Below are 17,334 nucleotides of genomic sequence, written 5' to 3' on the forward strand. Positions count from 1 at the left end.
TCCCTTATCAATACTGAAATGAAAATTCTAGCCAAGATTCTAGCAGACCACCTAACACCGGTGATTGACCTCCTGGTCGATCCCAATCAGTCCAAATTCATGCCATATAGGGCCACAAGGCATAACCTGAGAAAGTTGATGGGCTGCTTGGCGCACAGCAAATGCCTGCATTAACTGGGGGTCCTCTTGGTCTTGGTCGCAGAGTAGGCTTCTGACTCCCTGAATGGCTTTACATGATAACTGTCGTTCGAGAAATGGGCTTCGGCCCATATTTCCTATCTTGGATCAGCCTACTATATAAAGACCCTTTAGAGAGGGTCCGGGTTAAATGGGGGCTGTCAAATCGCTTTGGCCTATCCAGGGGCATCAGGCAGAACTGCCTGTTTTGCCCCTATTATTTGTGGTTGCTCTTGAACCTCTGGCGTCATGTATCCTGCTGGATGCACAAATCAGGGGCCTCCGCTGGGACCCGGGATGGGAGTACTTTGTCTCTATTTTATGCTGATAGCATCCTACTATTCCTTGCAAACTCATTGCGTTCAGTACCAAGAATCCTGGACATCCTGGTAATTTTTGGGTCCTATGCGGGGTTCCGTAACAATTTGTGCAAGCCAATGGCTTTCCCTGTGGTAGTGAACCAAGGGTTCCCCTATCTCGGTAATTTTATCACAGCTGACCAAGCCATATACATGCAGGAAAACCTGGAGAGAGTCCTAGAGGCCTACCGCAGGGACGTTGAGAGATGGCAGAAACTACCGCTTTCATTCCTTGGCCGAGCTGCCTTCTGTAAGATGATCTGCCTTCCCAAATTCCTGTACATCCTACAGAATAACCCAAAGGCAGTCCCGGATGCCTTTTTTCATAGGGTGGACAGTGTAATGGGAGTGTTACTCTGAGATGACGACATACCAAGAATAGCCCTTTCACTACTGAGCATACGCCAGGCAAAGGAGCCATTGCCCTCTCGAGACTTCAACTTAACTACTGGGATTTTTGGTCCCAGCAGGAACCTTCCCTGCGAGCAGACCACACCTCTATGGCCCCGGAGGGATACCTCTGTCGACTTAACAGAGGCGGCGGGCTGCCTCTCCTCCCCATCCCGACACAGGTGGTAGTCACTATTTGGCAGATGGGGGCATGTGCACTGGGCTGTGGGGCAGGATGACATTGCAGACCCCTTTTTGGGACTCGGACCTATATCCTAAGCTGCGGGACATTGAGGGTCATCAAAAATGGGACCTGCTGGGGATCTCCCAGTTGGGAGACTTATGGAGGGATGGAGCAATACTCCCATTTAGTGACCTGCAAACTGAATACGAACTGTCGGGGTGTCAGAATTGCGATTCTCATATTACCATGACTAGAGCATCTGGATTTCATTAAAGACACGGAGGCTGACATTATGCATTATTCCTTTAATGCAGTCCAAGCAACTGCTTACATCACAATATTAAAAAGGTTCCAGAATAGAACAATAGCAACACATGAAAGGCATGAGCCATCAACAATCTGCCTCTTTTAAATTTTGAGGAAAATAAGTTCATGAACCTTGAAACATCAAAACGATCTTCTGATGAGCAGGATGAAGGAGAAGGAAGAACGAAGGTAAAACCAAAGGCCAGATGACACACAGTTAAGGAGTGTTACCTGAAAAGAGAAAGAAGTAAATATCTCTTGAATGCAAAAAATAATGTCAAGCTTATCAAGCTAAAAGGAACAAAATATGAAACAAGTATTATTAATAAAAAAGTACAGTAATAAACTGTAACAAAAACAGCATTAAATCATTGTAAGACCACCAAGGGGTGGGATGGGAGGGATAATATCAGCCTCTGTGTCTTTAATGAAATCAAGATTCTCTAGTCGTGGTAATATGAGAATCACAATTCCATTACAAGAACGGAGGCTACATTATGCATGTTGGTAGCTTTGTAAAACAATATCAGACATATGTTCAATAGGCTTGCAATAATGACGTGCAAAGGTGCTAGCATTTGACCAGTCAGCAGCTTTGAAAATGTCGTCCAATTTACCTCCAGACCAGAGAGATTGACTTGCCATAGCATCCCTCTAAGGTAGTGAGCTTGAAATTTCTTTAAGTCAATACCTGCTAAACTCATAACAGTCTTAACCCATCTAGCAATAGAGGTCCAGGTTATGCCTTTGTGGGGTTTAATAAAGGATATAAGTAATTGGTTAACATCCTGAGGGCGAAGAGCAAACATTCTGCGATCATACTCTGTCATGCAGTCCACAACGCAAAGTTTTGGACATAAATCAAAATGTGGGTAAAAGATTGAATCAGACATAGTCTTTGTTCTTCTATAAATCTCAAATTTGACTCCAAACATGTTATAAGATATATTCGTAATCTCCAGGGCTTTGACGTCAGATACCCTTCTGCATGAGATTAGGCATAGTAGAGTAATGGAAACTTTTTTTCTATTGAGGAGAGTATTAACAGGCCAGTTATTGAAAAGATCAAGGATTAGTTTGACATCCCAAAGACTTTCATAATTAGGTTTAGGAGGTCTTCTTAAACGAATCCTTTTCATCACTCTACAAATAATTACATTTTTACCTACCCTCTTACCATTGACACGGACATGACCAGCAGAAATAGCCGATCTATAGCAATTGACAGTTCTATAGCTGAGGCCTTTATCAAATTGTTTAACAAGGAAGTTAACTATGTCAACAATAGGTGCTTCCAAGGAATCCAGGTTCTTTTCCAGGCAGAAACGTACCCAGATTCTCCATATGTTGTTATATCTGTAGTGAGTGCCTGGGGCCCAAGACTCTCTGAGGAGAGTTGCAGCCATCGCCGAAAGTCCTGAGATTTCATTGGATCTCCTGACACTCTCCAGGCAAGAAGGGTTAAACTCCCGTTCTGAATTAGGGGGTGAACTCCTCCGTCTATGTCTTCAAGAAGATTCTCTAGGGTAGGAATTCAGAAGGGGGGATGCAAGCTAGTTCTAGAGTGCTAGGGATGACCAAAAGGGAGTTATTAGGACAAGGAAGCACTGATCCTGTCTCACTATCTGAATAACTTTCTGAATCATGGCAAAGGGAGGGAATGCGTACACCTTAGCTCCTTTCCAAGATTGTAGTAAGGCGTTGACTGCTAGAGCACCCGGGTCGGGCATCCAGCAGAAGTTGTTCTCCAGTTGAAAGGTTAGTCTGCTCGCAAATAAGTCTATCTCTAGAGGGCCCCAGATCTTGTTTAGGGTACTGAACACGGAAACATTCAGTTTCCAATTGCTGTGATCTAACAGGAATCTTGAGTTCCAGTCTGCAGAGATGTTCGATTTCCCAGGAAGGTATTCCGCTTTGAGGGGTCCGCAGATTTGGTGCCTCCCAGATGATTTATATAGGCTACCACTGACATGTTGTCCATCTTTAGAATGACTGACCTCCCCTGGAGAGATTGTTTGAAGCTCATGAGGGTGTTAAGCCCAGCTGTTAGTTCTAAATAATGTATGTGGTGAGATGATTCCCCTTGTGACCAGATGCCACCAATGTTCTGATTGAGAAGGCAAGCTCCCCAGCAATGAAGGCTCGCATCTGATTCTAAAACAAACTCTGGTTTTGAACCAAAGATTGCTATTCTGTTCCACGCGTCTAGGTTCTCGAGCCACCAGGCTAGTTCCAATTTGGCTTCTTGATCCAGATAGATCCGATCTCCGTACCAGAGGCCAGATCTTAGGGCTCTCACCATTACCCTTTGGAGGGCCTGATAGTTGAGGAGACCGAGAAAGATGGCTTGAATGGAGGAGGAGAGGAGACCCAGAAGTCTGGCTAACTCAGAGATAGGTCTTGCTGTTTCAGGATGTGTTTTATTTCCTTCCTGATTTTGGTAATCTTTTTGGAAAGTAGTAAAAGGAGACATTTCAATGTGTCTACTGTGAAACCTAGGAACTCCAGAGATCTGGAAGGGGACAGAATTGATTTTTCTTTGTTTATGATGAATTCTAAACTTTCTAGGAGATCCATCACAGTCTTCAGGTCTTTGGCTAATTATGAAGGATCTTGAGACATTATAAAAATGTCGTCTAAGTAAATGATTAAACAAATGCCCCTTATTCTTAGAGATGAGGAAACAGCTCTCATGACATTGGTGAAGCACCAATGGGGCAGAGGAGAGTCCGAAGGGGAGAGCCTGAAATTGGTGAAGTTAATTTTTCCAGACAAATTGAAGAAAGGGTTGGTGGGATTCGGCCATAGGGATGGTGAAGTAAGCATCCTTTAGGTCCAGTTTGACTAGCCAGTCTCCCTCTAGAAGTAAATCCCTCAAGAGATGGATGCCCTCCATCTTGAAATGTCTGTAAAACAAATATTTGTTTAGTTCTCTTAAGTTTATGACAGGGCTCCAACCTTTGTCTTTCCTTTTTACAAGAAAGAGTGTGCTTAAAAATCTTAACGTTTCTAATGGGACCTCTATTATGGCTCCTTTCTGAAGCATAGAGGAGATCTCCTCTATTATTTTTTGTTGCTCTGGAGAGAGAGGCATGTCTGTCGGAAAAGAAGTTTGTAAAGGTATGTGAGTGAAATATATCATAAACCCATTGACAGTGTTTAAGAACAAAGGATCTTGAGTGATCAATCTCCAATTGTGCAGTCAGTTTTTTAGTGTCCTAACCTCTTTTTGGGAAAAAGAAGGAGAAGGGAGAAGGGAGAGAGTTCTCACTTGCAGGGTTGTTTGAGATGAAGGTTCCACGGGATCTAAATCCTCTGATGCATAGGCCTCTAATTCTCTGGGGGTAAAATTGAGACACATTGTACTGCTGATTCCCTCTTCCGAAACCACAGGATCTTGGAAATGGCCTTTGATTGCAGCTGCTGGAAGAGAGGCCCCGCCTTCTGGCCCACCCAAAAAGGTTAGGATTGAAAACTGCGCATATTTTGCTGTGCTTTGTCTAGGGCGGTGAAAGTGGAGACGTATTTCACCAAGGATTTAATGAGGTCTTCTCCAAAGAGTAAACCTTTTGGGTTTTGTGAGGGTTCTTTATCCGCCATGTCAGATAGCTTTGGATTTATTTTAGTCAGAACAACTATTTGTCTTTCTGCATTAATGCTAGCGTTGGCATTGCCACCCTTATGATTATATCTTTTTATATTGAACCAAAAAAAAGATAAAGATAACTAATAAATACACTTTTTTATATTTTTCTAATTTTTTAGTGTCACTAATGTTTGTTCTTCTCCTCATAATGGTTTGAGGGATTTAATGGTCTGAAGTAGCCCTAGAGTATTTACATTAATGTATTTTCCCTGTCTAGGTGTACTTCTCATCAGTATCAGGGGGCCCCTTTACTTTGCAATTGAAAGTGAAGAATAATCGTTTACACAAAAAACAAAATATTAAGGTTCGATTAAACATCTAAAAATCTTTAAATATATTCATACATTAGAAATAGTACATAAGCTGAAAGAAAAGGCAGGTTAATCTGGTCAGTCATGCAAGGATGGGACTAGGGAAGGGGGTGTAGGGAGATCTCCGTAAATTGGAGATCGGTATAGAGACAGTTGGAACGGGGGGTGGGGTTAAGCCACACCAAGGGAACTTCAAAATAGAAATAAAATTGAATAATGGTAATGAAGGAAAATTAACTTATCTGCTTGGAGCCGCTTTTAAAAGAGGCAGATTGTTGATGGCTCATGCCTTTCATGTGTTGCTATTGTTCTATTCTGAAACCTTTTAATATTGTGATGTAAGCGGCTGCTTGGACTGCATTAAAGGAATAATGCATAATGTAGCCTCTGTTCTTGTAATGAAATTTGAGGTATAACCAGATGAGTTTTCTCCTAGATAGATGTGGGGTGTTGCTGACCAAGATAGTGGAGAAATCCCCACTAGAATATAGGACGTTGAGGTCCCCCCTGACAGACCATGCAGTGTCTCTGATGTACTGTACACTCTTACCAGTCTTCCCTCCCTGGACTCTTTGAGTGAACAGTGGGAGAGAGACCTGGGTAGACTATAAGATGACTGAGGTCAGGCGTGTGGGTATCCCGGAGCAGTTGCGATCCGGGCTGGCTCGACTGATCCAACTTAAGTAACTACATAGGGCAAGCTACCCTCGGAGTCGTACCCGTCTTTTTGGTATGGGTAGCGCTGCCAATGAATGATGCCTATGTGGCTCCCGTTTGCGGGGCACCCTCACTCATACGCTGTGGGGATGTCCACAGATAGGGGCCTATGGATGCAGGTGGGTGATGCGATATCAGAAACCCTGGGTGATAAAGTGCGGTTTACATCTCAATTGGTTTCATTGGGAATTTGGTGCGAACAAACCCTGGACCGATACACCCTACTGTTCTGTAACTTGGTCCTGATGGTGGCCTGCAGAGACATTCTGAAACACTGGGGGGTGCCCACTCTGCCCACCATGCGAGAATAGGAGGAGGGCTTGGATTGGTACATGGGGGCAGAAAAATGAGTGTACCAGAAGAGAGGTTGCCCTCACAAGTTTGAAAAAATCTGGGGCCCTTGGAGGGAGGGGAAAGAGGATGGCTAGGGAACGCCGTAGGATAATTACTTTAATGTTGGGCGAACTAAGCATCGAACACAAGCTGAAAGAGAGGGGCCCCCAAGCCTGATGTGATAACTAGAGGACAGTCATGTTTGCTGCGCTGTTGTCCCGCTCTAGCCTCGGTCCCCGGAATATTTAATGTACTACTGTTTGTGTATTTGCCTAGGTGTTTGCGAATGTTGGGGGGTGTATTACGTTGTTTGTTTATCTCAGCAAAACTTAATAAAGAGATATTGTAAAAAAAAAAAACTCCCACTGGTCTTTTTAATATGATTTGCATAAATAACCATTTTAAGTTGGAAGCGATGTGCTGGGCTTGTAAGGTTTTATACTTTTTTTCAAATAGTTGCCCCTGTCTCGGCGCCTATGGGAAATTCCCTTTTGAATAGACTGTATGAGCATAGCGGATTAGGGGGTCTGCAGTGATGGCATATTGCCTTGTCAAGCATGAAGAGGCTCCGGCCGCGCGCGGATAGGATGTCGCGCGAGCAGCGCCTGTGGGAGAGGGGAGCGCGCGAGCAACAGCAGCAGGTGCCCAACTTGTGCTCTTTCTCCACTCTGCAGACAAGATGTCGCACTCGTCGGATCAGCACCCCGAGGCCCAGACTCTGGGGGTCGGCAAAGCCATCGCCGTGCTCACTTCAGGAGGAGATGCTCAGGGTAAGGCACCGTTCATTCACACTTTTCGTATTGTGGCAACACTTCACCGTTAACTAAGGCCTGGGTAATTTTAATGGCAAAATAATGCAATGAGTGGCAGCGTATCTGGGTGAAAACATTTGTCATTTTGTTGAAATTGCATCATATTGCGGGGGCAGCTTCTTTCCCCTTAATATATTTATTTTACATTACGTACAGTTGAAAGAATACGCCCAGAGCCAGACTATGTACATTTTACAATCTTTTTTTGTGTACATATTTTGCACTAGATGGTATATCTTTGTCTCTGAAGGGAGAATGTTTTCAAGGTGTTTCAGAGTTCGCCCTGTAGAAATTGATGTTCAGTTATTATATAAATGAATGTAGTTTTTTTTTCTGTAGTGTTGGTGAATCTGCAGTGCCCCCATTCAGCAATGCTGCATGTTTCAATCACTGGATCAGTTGTTAACATAGGAAAAATATCCTTTTGATGTTATAGTTTTATTCCATTTTTTCAAACCTTTCGTCCTATATTACAGTCACAGTTTGATGTATCTCTCCTGGCTTTGTATTATGACAGACGTTATTCTGAACGTTTGGCTGAAATATTTGAAGCTAATACATTTCAAGTTCCTCTTTTTAAAATACCTTACCCACGCGTTATTCCTGTTCCCTGATTCAGGGGTAGGTCCCAAAAATAAAGGGCCACAGAAAGAGACTATATATCTTTCCCACTTCTCTTTGCATATCACGTTAAATACATATTTCATTTTCTTACTCATACCACCCTTTCAGACTTTGTATGCGTATATAGAATTTTATTTTCAGCCAGCTTGACCTTTATCAGCGTAGACTACACTTGACCTTGTGACTAGGCGAGTTATGTGACACTTGGACGGTTCAAAGAAGCAGCCAAAAATACTTTGGAAGATGAGATAACACAACTCCCTGCGAGCTCTGACAGACCAGGACAAGCCAGATCATTTCCGCTAGAACGGTTTCAAACAATTTCTAAATGTTAACGTAGGCAGCAACCTTTTGTGATTTTAAGCGACGAGGAAAAAGACCAATTTTCACTAGTTTTTACTTAAGCGGCATTTGTCGAGCGAGTAAACAAACTGAAAGAAATTGTGCCACTTTTTTAAAGTGTTAGGTTTTCTTTTTCTTCCCCCCAACCCCCCGCCCCCCCCCCCCAGTTTTCGAGCGTGCAAAAACAACTTTTCAAGGCAAAGGCACTCTATTTCAAAACCGTGGGGGCTTTTTTTACTACAAACGTTAGGATGTCACGTGACACCCTCTGTAGAGCTTCCAAGCAGGTTCCTGGAGTTAAGAGGTTCCAGTTGCTGTACATAGTTGATCTCTGTCCAAACAAATGCCACCGCATTGATTTAGAGCCTTGAGGGGCTCTCTCCAAGTCGAGTGTAGTAACTTTGCCGAGTCACGTTTGCCAACTTGCGAAAAGCGAGGCACGAGTTTTTCAACATGTCACTTTAAAGGGATCAAGCCAATTGCTGGTATGGGAAAAGAGAAAAAGAAACGCAATCGATAGTTATTTTGGGGGGTTTGTATGGCAAGTACTTCTCTACTTTTGCTGACAAGAGACGTGTGGCTGTAGGCAGAGTGTAGATGAAGGGTAGGAAGTCTCCTGTCTCTGGCCTGATCCAGTATCTCTCGTTAAACAGTAGCATGATTTCCAAATCTCGCCCATATCCTGGTTCCTCTCAGTGTCACCCCTCACCTTCTGGCTTGTTTCAAAATTCCATTAGCTCCTGACTTGACCTCACCCGTTACCTTCCTACCTTGCCCGCACGCTCATTCACCTTGTGCTGATCTGTTGCCTAAGATCGGCTGCCGCAATGACCACCTGGATCTTCTCATTCCTTCTATTCTCTCCCCTCCTTTCTTGTCTCCCTGTCGTACTTTTCCATCTCTCCTGGCCTCGCCTTGGCTTTGAGAAGATCCCCACAAGGATTAGGGTGCTATACAAATAACCAGCAGAACTAACTTCACTGCAATTTGAGATGTATAGGTAGAAAGATAGGCACACATCAGCAGTCAGACATAAAAATGGAACTATACATTGGCAGACAGATTGGATTATGGATATTTATTTTAATTGTGATCCCGTAAGCTTCGGAGACCTTCAAGGCAGATCCTTGTTGAAAAGAAAATACGATTGAAAGATAGTGGACTTAGATGCAGAAAGAATGGAAAAAACTAAAACAGAGCAAGATTTACACATACCAAGGGATGTTTCTTTGTTGTTTTCTTTAGCATGGATCAGGCCCAGTAGGCGTTGGGGTGCTTTACAGAGGGGATAGAGTTAAATATAGCAGAAAAGAGGTGCATAAACACCATTACTCATAAGGCAGAAGCTTACATACATAGCATAACAAATTAGGGGGCTGAGTTCATAGCGATTCGTGGATAAAAGAGGCTTTTTTCGTCAAACAAGAACTAAAATGGCTCTTTGGAAACTGACTGCAAACAGACGATCTGATTGGAAATGTCCCTAAACATGGATGGTCAATAACTCATCAGGTCAAATGCCTTATTCAGAGTAAAGCCCTATCATAGATACCTAGCTATCAGAAATGTGTGTTATGTTAGTGAATACAAATTGCCTTGATGAGGCCTGCTACCCTCATACCTGATTGATGAAGCAGGAATACCCTACATAGTGTTGCTTCTGCTTCATGGACATTATGAGGGGCACCTCCCTGTCATCAAACTTTAGTCAATGATCAGTGGAGGCTGTCCATAGTTGTCTTTTCCTCCTTTTCTTTCCTAAGTGAAGTAGGACAACAACGTTGAAAGCTGGTGGTTGTATGGCTTATTAAAAAAATAATGATTATTATTACTGCATAATTAATTAGTCGTTACGGAAAATATCTTGTGCTGTAATAGCCTCTGCCTTCTATGACCAAAACTGGGCAATTGAAGGTATACACTGGCTAAGATTAAAATCCAGCCTATGTCACTTACCCAATGAAAACAATTTGACTATCTTAATCCCTGTTCGCAGTGCCTGGCCTCTTCAGGCTCTTATTTGTCTCGTTATCAGTCTCAGTTGAGAGGTAATTTAAGGGATTGACCCTCCATTCTCAAGACATGGGCTTAAATAGGTAGCAGTCAGTGAGACAACATCTGGAGCATAGAATAAAATGTGGACCAAGATAATTCCCTGCTTTAAAGCCAAAAGTAGTCCTTTTCAGTGCCAAAAATACATAGCCATCTAGGGACTGATTGATAGTCTTTTGAAGTGCTCTTGAGGTTATCTAAGGTTCTGAGACCATGAGGTACATCAGCCTTACAGCAGGCTTTGGTTCCAGTTGGCCATGGTTTCTGGCCCTGGTGTGATCAACACCAGAACACCATCCAAATTTCTTGATTGTTGTCCAACTTGGCGAGGACTCATCTGAAAACTGGATGTATCACGTTGGTAGGGAGAGACTACAGACTACTATTACCTGCACCACCGCATCTCGGGCAAAATAAGGGGCAGAGTCTGCGCTTCAGCACACTTGGGGCCAGTTTGCTTGCAAGTCTCGAAGGGGCACGTCTCCCAGAAATCCCAATCCTTGAAGTAGGCATTCCAGCATTGCTCCTTTTGGGCTCTGCCTGTGGCAGATTTTCAGATTATCCCCATGAGACAAATGTACATACAGCGAAAAATTGTGAATTATTTACATAGTCAATTATCCTGAACATTTGCTGCCCATGAGGTCATTTGGGTATAGCTGTTGTTTGGAGATAGCGGGAGTGTCTTTGGACCCATCTCACTGTCACTCATTCTCAAGTCCTTCTTCTGCCCAGGGAACAATTTGTATTTTATATCACAAATAAAGACCACTTCTAGAAATTAACCAAGTAAATGTGGATTGCCAAGCAGTACTGTGGGCATCTCACAAAAAGTGATGGACTGGCATCACACACCACCAGGTGTCATGCTTCATCATCTGCCAGTCCTCGCCCTCCAGAAACCCCGTTTGGTGGAGGACGGGCATGCACCTGACGACAGGGATGCACTTTCTAAAGTGAGTGGGGGCCCTAAGGGTGTAGTGAGTTAAAAAGCCATCAAGAGTTCCCCAATGAAACTTTATTTAGTGAGGGAGCCATGTGGGATTTGAAAACAGAAGTGCGGTGAATAAGAAAGCAATTATCCAATCACCGCTGTGTGAGTTTTTAAAAAAAAAGGTCAACATGTTTCAGCCATACTGTCCCAAAGGTACATGGCTTTCATCAGGACCGGGATGGGGGCTCCAATCTTACCATGCTGTGTAGGTAATGCCACTCTGTGGATATGACCTATAGTCCTTATCCACTTCTCTCCAGCAATTTGTATTTTCCATTGAGAACATAGGGCAGTTGTCCGGGTCCTATTTTTGAGAGTATTGGGTGATGGAAGGCACAATCTTAAGAATCATTCTGTGACCCTGTGCATGCGGCCTGCTCTCCCTTTGTATTCTTCTAAAAAAAATATCAGATACCTTTTACATGCCAACTGATAATTTTTCTCTGTCAACCATCCTGACCATCAACACTTGCTCACTCCCTACTTTCGCCTCTTTGATGTTTGAAGCATCCTTAAGGTGAAAGCCATGCAGAAAAAACCTATAGCCTCTTTCCTTGCTTGATTCCCCTTTCTCTCGGTTGTGCAACGGTGCAACGCAGTCAGTTACTTTGCATGCCTTTGCCACGCATTTATTAGCACGCATGTTTTTACTGCGAATATGTATTTACAATGCATGGCAATACCACGCATTCTTTTTAGATTTAAAAACAATGTATTTGTGGGGGGAGACCCCCCAACTTACCGTAAATGTGTGGTATTGGCATGCATTGTAAATACATATTCACGGTAAAAATATGCGTGCTAAAAATGCATGGTAAAGGCACAACGAGGTAAAAACCTTGTTGTAAAGGCTGTTTCCCGTTTCTCTGCTATGTTATGTGTATTTGTAGAACAGGCTAATCACCTGAGAGGGTATCCATGCGCTTTGCAGGTGGCGGGCAGCTGTCTCCTGGTGAGGTTACTCAAAGAGCCAGGTCTTCAGCTTGTTGTGGACCTCGAGAAGCAATGAAGGGTTTCTCTGATGTGATGAAAAAAGTTGTTTCATGTTTTGGGGACAGATTAAAGAAGACGCAGACTCCAGCTGTGGCTTTGTGGATGCAGGGTATGCGTGCTAGTGAGATTCAAGCTGAGCGGGGTTGCCTGCTAGGTGTTTAGAAGTGTATGCAGCTTTTAAAGTATGCAGGGCCGGTGTTGTGTAGTTCTCTTATGTGCTTATGAGCAGTTTGAATTGGGTGTGCTTGTGGATTGGGAGCAAGTGCAGTTCTCTGAGGTGTGGGGTGGTATGGATGCAATGAGGTAGATTGAGTATGGGTCTTGCTGCGGCATTCTGAATGGTCTGGAACCGGTTCAGGAGTTTCTTAGTGATTCCAGCATGGAGTCTGTTGTAATTGAGTCTGCTAGTGATCAAGGCCTGTGTGAACATTTTCTGGTGTCCTCAGGAAACCATTTGAAGATTTTACGTAGCATACTGAGGTTGTGGAAGCATTTTCTTGAGCTGTCATGATGAGCTTCTCATCCATGGTGATTCCAAAATGTATTGCATTAGTGGTGGGGGTGGGTTAGGGTATGAGGTTGGTTGGCCACCAGGTGGGGTCCCAGCCGGATGCTTTCCTTCCAAAAATTGCTACTTCAGTTTGTCTGTGTTCAGTTTGAGGCAGTTGCTTTTCATTGATGTGGTTACTGTGGTCATGCATGTTGCAAAGTTGTTTTTTTGTAGTTAGTGTCTTGTCTGACAGGGAGAGTATCATTTGGGTATTGTCTGCATAGGAGAGTATGTTGATGTTGTAAGATTTGATTAGGTCTGCTAGCTGAGTTATGTAGATGTTGAATAACGGGCCTAGGGAAGATCCTTGGGCGACTCAGCATACAAGGTTCTTTGACTTTGATGTGTAAGGTGGCAGGTTGATTATTTGTGTTCTTCCTGTGAGGAAGGAACAAATCCAGTTGAGGGCTGGTCCTTGTATGCCTGTCTTGTATAGTCTTTTGATTTGGGTAGTGTGGGAGACTGTGTCGAAGGCTGCGGAGAGGCCGAGTAGTTCAAGAGCTACTGTGGCTCCACAGTCTTCCTGATGTTATTGGCTGTTGCAATGAGGGCGGTCTCAATGCTATGGTTCAGCCGGAAACCTGACTGCGTGTTGCCCAGGAGTTGTTGCACTGAGGTAGTGGGAGAGTTGTTTGCTTATGGCTTTTTCTATTACTTTGGCTAGGTAGAGCAGAAGGAAAATCGGGGTGGTAGTTTGCTAGATGTATGGAATCTGCTGATGGTTTCTTTAACAGTGCGTTGACCATCACTTGATTCTAGAGATCCAGGAATATCTCAGAAGTGACAGAAGTGTTCATGATGCGGGTGAGGACTTTGCTGAGTGGTGCGACTCCCATGTTGTAGATGTGGTGGAGGCAGGGGTCTGTCGGTTCCCCAGAGTGGATAGTACACCTAATACTGGCTGTTTCCTACATGGTGAATGTTTCCGAACCCATCACAATATTTTCGTGGGTATTTGAGGGTAGGCTGGAAGCAGTGGTGTATATGTTCAGTTGCAGGTCGAAACTGTTGTATATGGTTTTGATTTTGCTGCTGAAGAATTCCGAGAGGTTGTCACATAGTTCTTGCGAGGGGATGATGCAGTTATTGGTGGCGACTGGTGAAGTAAAGTCTTTGAGGGCTGCAAAGATGTTTTTGCTGCTGTTAGAGCTGTTTGTATTTGCTTAGCTAGGGCCTTCTTTATTTCTTTGATATGTTGGTAGTAGTGTCTTAGGACTGTCTTGTATGTAATTTTGCAGTTTTCTAGATGGTTTGTTCTCCATTTTCTTTAACCGCATGCGTGCGGGCGGAATTCCCCCCGCACGCTGAGATTTATGGATTCGCATGTTACGTGACGAGCTGGGCTCGTCATCAGCGTAGCAGGAGGCTACCTCATGACGAGCCCAGCTCGTCATCAGCGTCGAAGGGGTTAAAGTTGCTTGCAGTGTTTTGTTGCATGGAGTTCCTCGGTGTACCAACTGGTCTGCTTCTGTGTTCTCTGTGCGGTGTTATACCACCCCCCTTTTTTCCTCTTCTACCTCATAGTGCTTTGGAGCAGCATAAAAACAGTCTACTCTTTAGATAAACATGACATAAAAATTGTAATAGCACTCAAGTGCAGATGCTTTCATGGTAGGTCAAGATGTCTGGGGAGGACTATTTGACAGAGGAACTAGGATTGTTTCTGCACATTGACCTTCTCTCATGTGAAAAAATTTAGCCAACTTGTGGTAAGCTACATGTCAGGGACTGTCCGGGACTATGTGGGGAACACAGTCAGGGACTTGGGCAAGGACTGGGAACTGGGTAGAAAATGTACACAGAAAGAGGAGTACAGCGCTGCCCAGGATCAAACAGGGAGTCAGAGGAGAAAAAGGGATCCAAAGGTGAAGCGTGTAAAAGAGAACAAGATGGGTAAGACTTAGAAAGGAAGGGCACTCACGAGGCAATTTAGCATTCAGACTAACTACACCCAGGACAGACGTGCAAGACATATATATAATATAATTTTACCAATAAAGGGGAGTGTGGAATAAAGCACTCAGGAGCTCCACACGGTAAGACTGAAGCTCAGTACGTTTTTCACCCACAATTGCTGTTACAGATACTGACTGCAAATACCCACATTTAAGATATGCTTGCAAAGGTAGGGTATGTTGAGTTTATACCTATGGTGATGTTATAAATGTAACTCAAAGACAATGCTCACAGTGAACAAGATTATTTACAACAAGGGGTGGTGATGGACAGAGTCTCTGAATTAAGCAGAGTACTCTCACCCAGTCAAGAGATCAGGGCTAGATCCAACACCGTTTTTTAGCTCATTGCACCATCCCAGTTTCAGAACCTGGCTGTATGCAAATTAGTCTGTCCCTGGCCCAGTGCATCATGGGAACAGGGCAGACCAGACTACAAAAGCCAATTCTTACACTGGGAAGGAAACAAGCTTCCGGGGACCGGTTTCTGGCATTTCAGCCGTCTTCGGCCCGGCTTGCTTGAATCCTGATGGTGCAATGAGCAAGGGACTCACATCTGAGTATACCCTTCCACGCTTAGGGTGGACAAAATTATTTACAACAAGGGGTGGTGATGGACAGAGTCTCTGAATTAAGCAGAGTACTCTCACCCAGTCAAGAGATCAGGGCTAGATCCAACACCGTTTTTTAGCTCATTGCACCATCCCAGTTTCAGAACCTGGCTGTATGCAAATTAGTCTGTACCTGGCCCAGTGCATCATGGGAACAGGGCAGACCAGACTACAAAAGCCAATTCTTACACTGGGAAGGAAACAAGCTTCCGGGGACCGGTTTCTGGCATTTCAGCCGTCTTCGGCCCGGCTTGCTTGAATCCTGATGGTGCAATGAGCAAGGGACTCAGAGGCTGAAATGCTAGAAACCGGTCCCCGGTAGCTTGTCTCCTTTCTGGTGAAGAATTGGCTTGGTAGTTTGGTCTGCCCAGTTCCCATGATGCACTGGGCCAGGGACAGACTAATTTGCATATAGCCAGGTTCTGAGCTGGGATGGGGCAGTGAGATAAATAACGGTGATGGATCAAGCCCTGATCTTTGGACTGGGTAAGAGTGGTCTGCTTAATTCAGACACTCTGTTCATCACCACCCCCTTTTCTGTATCGTTTTTGGCCACTATAGGTGTGGCAGGGTATACTCAGACATGAGTCCCTTTCTCACTGCTCCATCAGGATTCAAGCAAGCCGGGCCGAAGAGGCTGAAATGCCAGAAACCGGTCCCCGGTAGCTTGTCTCCTTTCTGGTGAAGAATTGGCTTGGTAGTTTGGTCTGCCCTGTTCCCATGATGCACTGGGCCAGGGACAGACTAATTTGCATATAGCCAGGTTCTGAGCTGGGATGGGGCAGTGAGATAAATAACGGTGATGGATCAAGCCCTGATCTTTGGACTGGGTAAGAGTGGTCTGCTTAATTCAGACACTCTGTTCATCACCACCCCCTTTTCTGTATCGTTTTTGGCCACTATAGGTGTGGCAGGGTATACTCAGACATGAGTCCCTTTCTCACTGCTCCATCAGGATTCAAGCAAGCCGGGCCGAAGAGGCTGAAATGCCAGAAACCGGTCCCCGGTAGCTTGTCTCCTTTCTGGTGAAGAATTGGCTTGGTAGTTTGGTCTGCCCTGTTCCCATGATGCACTGGGCCAGGGACAGACTAATTTGCATATAGCCAGGTTCTGAGCTGGGATGGGGCAGTGAGATAAATAACGGTGATGGATCAAGCCCTGATCTTTGGACTGGGTAAGAGTGGTCTGCTTAATTCAGACACTCTGTTCATCACCACCCCCTTTTCTGTATCGTTTTTGGCCACTATAGGTGTGGCAGGGTATACTCAGACATGAGTCCCTTTCTCACTGCTCCATCAGGATTCAAGCAAGCCGGGCCAAAGAGGCTGAAATGCCAGAAACCGGTCCCCGGTAGCTTGTCTCCTTTCTGGTGAAGAATTGGCTTGGTAGTTTGGTCTGCCCTGTTCCCATGATGCACTGGGCCAGGGACAGACTAATTTGCATATAGCCAGGTTCTGAGCTGGGATGGGGCAGTGAGATAAATAACGGTGATGGATCAAGCCCTGATCTTTAGACTGGGTAAGAGTGGTCTGCTTAATTCAGACACTCTGTTCATCACCACCCCCTTTTCTGTATCACAGTGAACAAGAAACACCACCTAGGTAGTCAGCCGTGCCCACGGATTCTGGCGATCGAACAGGAACACGCAAGGCAGTAACAGCAAGAGGGAAGAACTAAACACAAGCACAAAAGACAAGGAGCTAGCAAGGAGGAGTGCTTAACAGGAAAGGAAGGAAATGACAGGGTACACTTGGCAGAAAGCAGGTAACACACATACAAGGCAAAAGAAGCATGACAGCAGAATAGAAAGACGGCAAACTAGGAACTGGAACCAAGGAATTGGGAAGAAAAGCAGGGACTGGAAAGGGATATATAGAAGGTGAGGCTACAAAGGGTATACTAGAATAGTGCAGGTTAAGGAAGCAAGAAAACAAAGTAGCATTGAAGGCACTGCTGGGACAGGAACAAGAATTGAGCT

At 44.5% G+C, this 17,334-nt stretch overlaps 1 protein-coding gene across 2 annotated transcripts in view; it reads left to right on the forward strand.

Moving 5' to 3' along the window:
* The window catches only part of LOC144830473 (ATP-dependent 6-phosphofructokinase, muscle type-like), a 409,256-nt gene that overhangs the window by 147,534 nt on the left and 244,388 nt on the right, over positions 1-17,334 (forward strand). For both annotated transcript variants that reach the window (XM_078688915.1, XM_078688914.1), the window contains exon 2: positions 7,098-7,193. In XM_078688915.1, the coding sequence (XP_078545041.1) occupies positions 7,098-7,193 (96 nt within the window). The remainder of the gene's footprint in view (positions 1-7,097; positions 7,194-17,334) is intronic.

The sequence above is a fragment of the Lissotriton helveticus genome, chromosome 1_1 (assembly GCF_964261635.1).
Source record: "Lissotriton helveticus chromosome 1_1, aLisHel1.1, whole genome shotgun sequence".
In the NCBI taxonomy this organism is placed as follows: Eukaryota; Metazoa; Chordata; class Amphibia; order Caudata; family Salamandridae; genus Lissotriton; species Lissotriton helveticus.